At 34.2% G+C, this 5,966-nt stretch overlaps 1 protein-coding gene across 1 annotated transcript; it reads right to left on the minus strand.

The window, feature by feature from the left end:
- Nucleotides 1-461: 461 nt before the first annotated feature.
- LOC110878104 (putative FBD-associated F-box protein At5g38570) lies at nucleotides 462-3,407 on the minus strand. The gene is made up of 4 exons (XM_022126364.2): nucleotides 3,319-3,407; nucleotides 1,638-2,477; nucleotides 1,407-1,550; nucleotides 462-987 (listed from the first exon to the last, which is right to left on the minus strand). The coding sequence occupies exons 1-4, from the start codon at nucleotides 3,355-3,357 to the stop codon at nucleotides 679-681; spliced, it is 1,332 nt and encodes a 443-aa protein (XP_021982056.1). The 5' UTR covers nucleotides 3,358-3,407; the 3' UTR covers nucleotides 462-678.
- Between the last annotated feature and the right edge of the window lie 2,559 nt (nucleotides 3,408-5,966).

A 5,966-nucleotide genomic window follows, 5' to 3' on the forward strand; every position in this document is an offset into this window, starting at 1 on the left:
CCATTTGACTTCCCGACAATGGAACCAAATGATAGAACCCAGAAATCTAACAATTGTAACCGATAGATTTAACTGCTGGAAACTTAAATATTATAAGATAGAAGACCCGATTTAAGATGGGTTAATCTCCAAGAACAAATGTATAGATACCCAATTAAGATAACGTAAACATTCACAATTCTCAAAACTAGAACAAGAGATATTAATAAACATAAATAGAGATAACTGCTCCTAAACATTGTTACCCATTTACCCACCAGCCCTAATTCTCATTAACTGCTTTCTTGACTGGGTTTGACTGGGCCCTTGACTGGGTATGGGCTGCAATTGAGTTAAGGGTCCTGTTGTGTTTATTGGGCTATGTTGGAATCCTATCAAAGTATTACCCATGTGTTTACCTTGATGCCCTTATCAACTATTCAACATAAATTCACCGAAATTGAAAACAAAATTAGAAAACATTGCATGAAAATATTAAAGAAGGATTATTACTTTCCTTCCCATCAACATATGGAATTCAAAAATCTTTCACACGGAATGTTCAAAATTCACAGTTCCGCCAGCCTGCTGCACCGACGATCAAATCCAAAAACAATAACAAAAGCAAATTCACTGGAACAAAAACAACGGAACCATCAAGAAAGCGAAGAACAATAACACTTGTACTTGAGTAGCGAATTACACTATGGCCAAATCTACACCTGGAGGCAATAGTGGTGTGAGCTGGCGCTTGGCAGTAGATCGAGCATCTTGCTCTCTCTTCATGAACTCCTCTCGAGTATACTCTACCTCAAAAGCATGGCAGCGAGGATCTATGATGATTTTTTTGAGTGCAGCAGCATTCTCTATGGCATACACAGCAAGCTCAAGGTCACTAATTCTACCATAATACCCAATGATTTCAATAACCTTTAGGTGTTTATGAACACGAGGAGCTGCAACACGTTTTACTTTCCTCCTCCTTTTCATTGGTGAACACCAATGTAGCTGCAAAAACAAAGTAACCAGCTTAGAGTTTAAAAACCATGCTTAAAGGTTCGGCTGACAGTTTATGTCTTGAAACATTTAACCCGTTTAATTAAAATGTGGACCAGTCAAGTCATTTAAAACAGAACACAAAAACAAAATAAAAAATACACTTTATAGGGCCAACCTGTCCACCCACCCATTTACAACTCATTTGTAACCTGTCAATCCATTTGACTCATTTAGATAAATGGGTTACACATGTCATGTTCCGGTTGCGCGATATTAAGACTTAAGTGTTAATTATTTTGACACAAATAGATATATAACTCGTGTTCGGGTTTATCCATTTAAGCCACCAACCCGAAACCAGTCAACCGACACGATTGGCAGCCCTAGTTATAAAGCCTTTAATTTATTTTAAGATAGAGACCAAGTACCGATATTGAAAAGGTCTCTAAACGCGGACAGGCCTGAGCTATTGAAGTGTACTCTAGTAGACAATCATCTTCTTCAGCTCCCATTACCAGCATTAATTTCTTCACATTTGGAAACTTGATAATGGCATTAACATTTAAACCTTTCTGAAAAAAGAAAACATGAAAACACTCACAAATAACCATATTTTATATATATAAAGATTATAAACAAATTAGAGAATAATCACTCACCTTTGCACTCCAGATGTCCAAGACAAGAACCCGAAGTTTGAGAGCGCAAGATGAGATCTGACCAAACACATTATTCTCAAATCCTACGCTAACTTCACCAATATCAAGTTCTCTAAGCTTTGGAAGATCACTGAGATGGAATTGTATTTCTGGACCACAATATATGAATGAGACAAGGTCAAATCCATATAAAGAGATGGATTCAAACCCAGAACAATCCACAAGTTTAATGTGTTTCAACTTAATGTCCTTTCCACCAACACGAACATGAGTGAACAAATCCGAGTTATACATGCAAAACTTTACAAGATGTGGAGAATTCTTTAAGATGTTGTTTAACGTCGGTTCATCCAAGTTGACACCCTTTAGAAATATATATTTTAGAAACAGCATCTCCATAACCATAGAATTAGATAATGGTAACTGGAAATCGTAGTATTCAGGTGGATCGCGCGTTTTGTCCATTAAATCCAGTTCAAGCTTCTCAACTTTCTTGTCTAGAGCAAACTGAATCCATTCATCAATATATTCAGAGTAACTAGAATCTAAATCGAAGCAAATACGAAAAACTTGGACCCTCGGGTGGCTGTAACAGCTGATAACATCATACACCTGGTTGACGTACTTCTCACGCTCTAAATCACAAACTATCTCATCCTCGGCCACCTTTTCCAGTATTTCAGTACCATCAAAGTCTAATCGGGTCAAATTACGCCACAAGTGCTTCCATCTTGTGGAGAGACTGCCTGTGACCACCGCATCTTTTATAGGTATACGAGCTAGGATCATAACAAGTACATCATCTGGCATTTTGCTGATAAAATCGGTCAAATTTGGCCCCTTCACAAATGCAAGTAATCAATCAATAGCCTTAACAGTTAAGAATACTCGCATACACAAATGAAAGTATGAAACAAATGTACGTATTGTCTATGCAGTTAATACCGGTGATATATCGGTTATATCGGTCCCCTAGTAAAATATCGGTGTCAAATATAGGTCAAAATATCGTTACCGATATTATCGGCGATATTGACCGATATATCACCGATATAACTGATATATCACTGACATATCACTGATATTTGACCGATATAACCGATATATCACCGATATATCACTGATATATCACTGACATATCACTGATATTTGACCGATATAACCGATATATCACTGACATATCACTGATATTTGACTGATATAACCGATATATCACTGATATTTGACCGATATAACCGATGTATCACCGATTTATATCACTGAATTATTGGTGTTAAATTTCTATATACATAAATTCTGCATTGTATTAAAATTAACGATATCCCATTGATATCTCACCGAGATAGCCTATATCTCAAATATCGGTCCTTGACCGATATCCAATATTTTACCGCATTAACTGCATAGCGTATTGTGTAATTGAAACATTAACGAAACCCTAGAACGATAATATACATAAGAAATATATGTATATGATCACATAGACAATCACTGCAAAATTCAGTTATAAAATCAGTTGATATACGTCAGTAAACAATGCTGATTAGAAAGCAAATATGACAGTTAACTTAAGAAAAAGGAAATGACTGAACGTGATGAGATGAAATCAAGTGAAAGTACAAAATTCAACGGCGAATAAGAGATAACGATCAGATTCAAAGGAACTAAAGGAAAAAATCACCTTGTTATGAGCAGCAGATCGAAGGTTTTTGTTGTTCATTTGGGCGCCTGCTTCAACAACAAAATAAGGCAGCAGAGCGCGCAGATGGTTTTGTATTAAACTAGTAGATGCCCCGCCCGTGTTACGGGGCGATGGCCGAATAATTCTCAACCAATTAAAAAAATACTATTATAAAGGAATAAAAAACGATGATAAGACCGTAATTTTGGGCTTAGGGCAAAGCTATAATTTTTCTGGACTAATGAGCCAGTGTTAGGCGGCTCCTTCACATGAAAAAAAATTAAATCGAGTAAACCAATTAAAAAAAACCTTTATAGTTTTGGTAAAAAACTAAAACGATGGGGAAAACGTAATTTTTAACTGAGGGTCAAATCATAAATTTAATTCGGGGATAAATCGTAAACTAAATGGACCAACGGGGGAGTGCCAGGAAGCTGCCGACACGACTGTAATTTTACACTTGGGGCAAACTTGTAATGTCACCAGGAAAACAAACAAAAACGATGGGGAAAATGCAAATTTAAGTTGAGGGTAATATCGTAACCTGACTTTGAGAAAAAAAAAACTAATTGCAAAATTATAAATTTATACGGGGCAAAATCGTAATTTGGAACTGAGAGTAAAATTGGAATTTTTGGCTGGGAGCAAAAGCGTAAATTTATTTTTAAGTGGGGGTAAAAACATAATTTTCAACTGATGGGAAAATCGTATTTTTAAGGGAAAAAAACAATGGCAAAACTGTAAATTGAAACGGGGTAAAATCATAATTTTTAACCGGGGGCAAAATTGAAATATTTAGCTGGGAGTAAAAACGTAAAATTATTTTTAAGCAAGGGCAAAAACATATTTTATAACTGATGTGAAAATCGTAATTTTAAAGGGGGATAAAATCGTAAATTTGTTGGGCCAATAGGGAAGTGCCAGGCAGCTGCCTGGCACTATTGAAGTCGCCGCCCATTCTGCCCAATGAAGGGCCGGCACTATTGCCTGTCGGTGCCGACCTTGTGTTTTATTGAAGTCGCCGCCCATTCTGCCCAATGAAGGGCCGACACTATTGCCTGTCGGTGCCGACCTTGTGTTTTGTAGTAGTGGAGAAATTGGGATATTTTCAAATGATTCGCGATTGCTTGCAATTGGGCCAAAACCGTCAATCAATATTTTCAAGTTTTAAGCTATCTTTGTTATTAAAGATTAAAAAAGGAAAACAAAAATTGTTGTGAAGGAGGATCGAACCCGAGCCTCTGGCCGGTTCGCTGACAAACACACAAGAGACCATAGTGGTTAATAGCGGCGATAGCGACCGCTATAGCGCGCTATGTAGCGAAGCGACCAAGTGTCGCTATCTGGGTCATAGCGACCAATAGCGTGAATATTTTTTTGATGTAAATAGCAATTAGATATAGCTATAAAATAGCTGGATTTATAGGTTTTTGTTAAATATACATGTAAAATAGCATATATACCAAGGTATTTTGTTATATATATATATATATATATATATATAGGGGAAAGATAAATCGAAAACCCATGTGAGTTGAGAAAACCCAAATAAACCCTATGTAACATTTTTATTTTTTTCTAAAAAAAATAGGAAATGTAATATAAATGTACACGGACCTATTTATGAAAAAAAATGAAAAAAACGCTTACTATTTTTTTTAAAAAAAAATGTTGAAAATTTATATGTTACATTTTTTTTGGACATACATATTATGTAACCTGAAATTTTGTAACATTTTTTTTAAAAAAAACTACTTGGTGTTTTTTTGTGTTTCTTTTTTTAAAATGTTCAAATATATGTATATTACATTTCCTATTTTTTTTAGAAATGTATCTTGAGTTTACATGGTTTTTTTACAAAGGTTTTCTGAGTTTTCTCAACTCAAGTGGGTTTTCGATTTATCCTTCCCCTATATATATATATATATATATATATATATATATATATATATATATATATATATATATATATATATATATATATAGGGGAGGGTTTAAATGAAACGCTAAATATTTGTGAGAACCGTGAGAACAAATGAAAAAACCATGAGAACTTGGTCAAAAACAATTCAAATTCAAAATTTTTTTCTACGCTTATCATTATTATTCGAATACAATGTTAGAAATTCAATTTACACGTTTAAATTTACGTGAATTCATAAATAAAGAAAATTTACACATGTGTAAGTTTGCCATTTACACATGTGTAAATCTGCTATATTTACACATGTGTAAAAAATCTAAAAAGAATGATTTTGAAATGAGAAATGAATTATTTGATGTTATAAATTCTTGTTTTGATGTTGTATCTTAATTACAATGAGGTTTGTATAAAAAAATTGGTTTTGATTGGTTTTTTCATTCGTTCTCACGGTTCTCGCAATATTTAGCGTTCTCAAGATAACCCTCCCCTATATATATATATATATATATATATATATATATATATATATATATATATATATATATATATAAATTTTCAAAATTCTTTATCTAGTGTCTCGCTGTTTATAAAATAGTGGTCGCTATTTGTCACTATTCGCTATGTACCATATAGGTCCCTTGTCGCTATTCGCTATTAACAACTATGCAAGAGACTAGCCAGTGAGCCATGCTCGCATTTATGCAAGAAATGAGTTTTTATTAAT

The sequence above is a fragment of the Helianthus annuus genome, chromosome 9 (assembly GCF_002127325.2).
Source record: "Helianthus annuus cultivar XRQ/B chromosome 9, HanXRQr2.0-SUNRISE, whole genome shotgun sequence".
NCBI classification, from domain to species: Eukaryota; Viridiplantae; Streptophyta; class Magnoliopsida; order Asterales; family Asteraceae; genus Helianthus; species Helianthus annuus.

Coding starts and splice junctions, on each gene's coding strand:
- LOC110878104 (XM_022126364.2), bottom strand. CDS start 3,357: ATGAACAACAAAAACCTTCGATCTGCTGCTCATAACAAG. Junction 2,478..3,318: donor GATCTGCTGCTCATAACAAG/GTGATTTTTTCC, acceptor GCATTTGTGAAG/GGGCCAAATTTGACCGATTT. Junction 1,551..1,637: donor TGGACATCTGGAGTGCAAAG/GTGAGTGATTAT, acceptor TTCTTTTTTCAG/AAAGGTTTAAATGTTAATGC.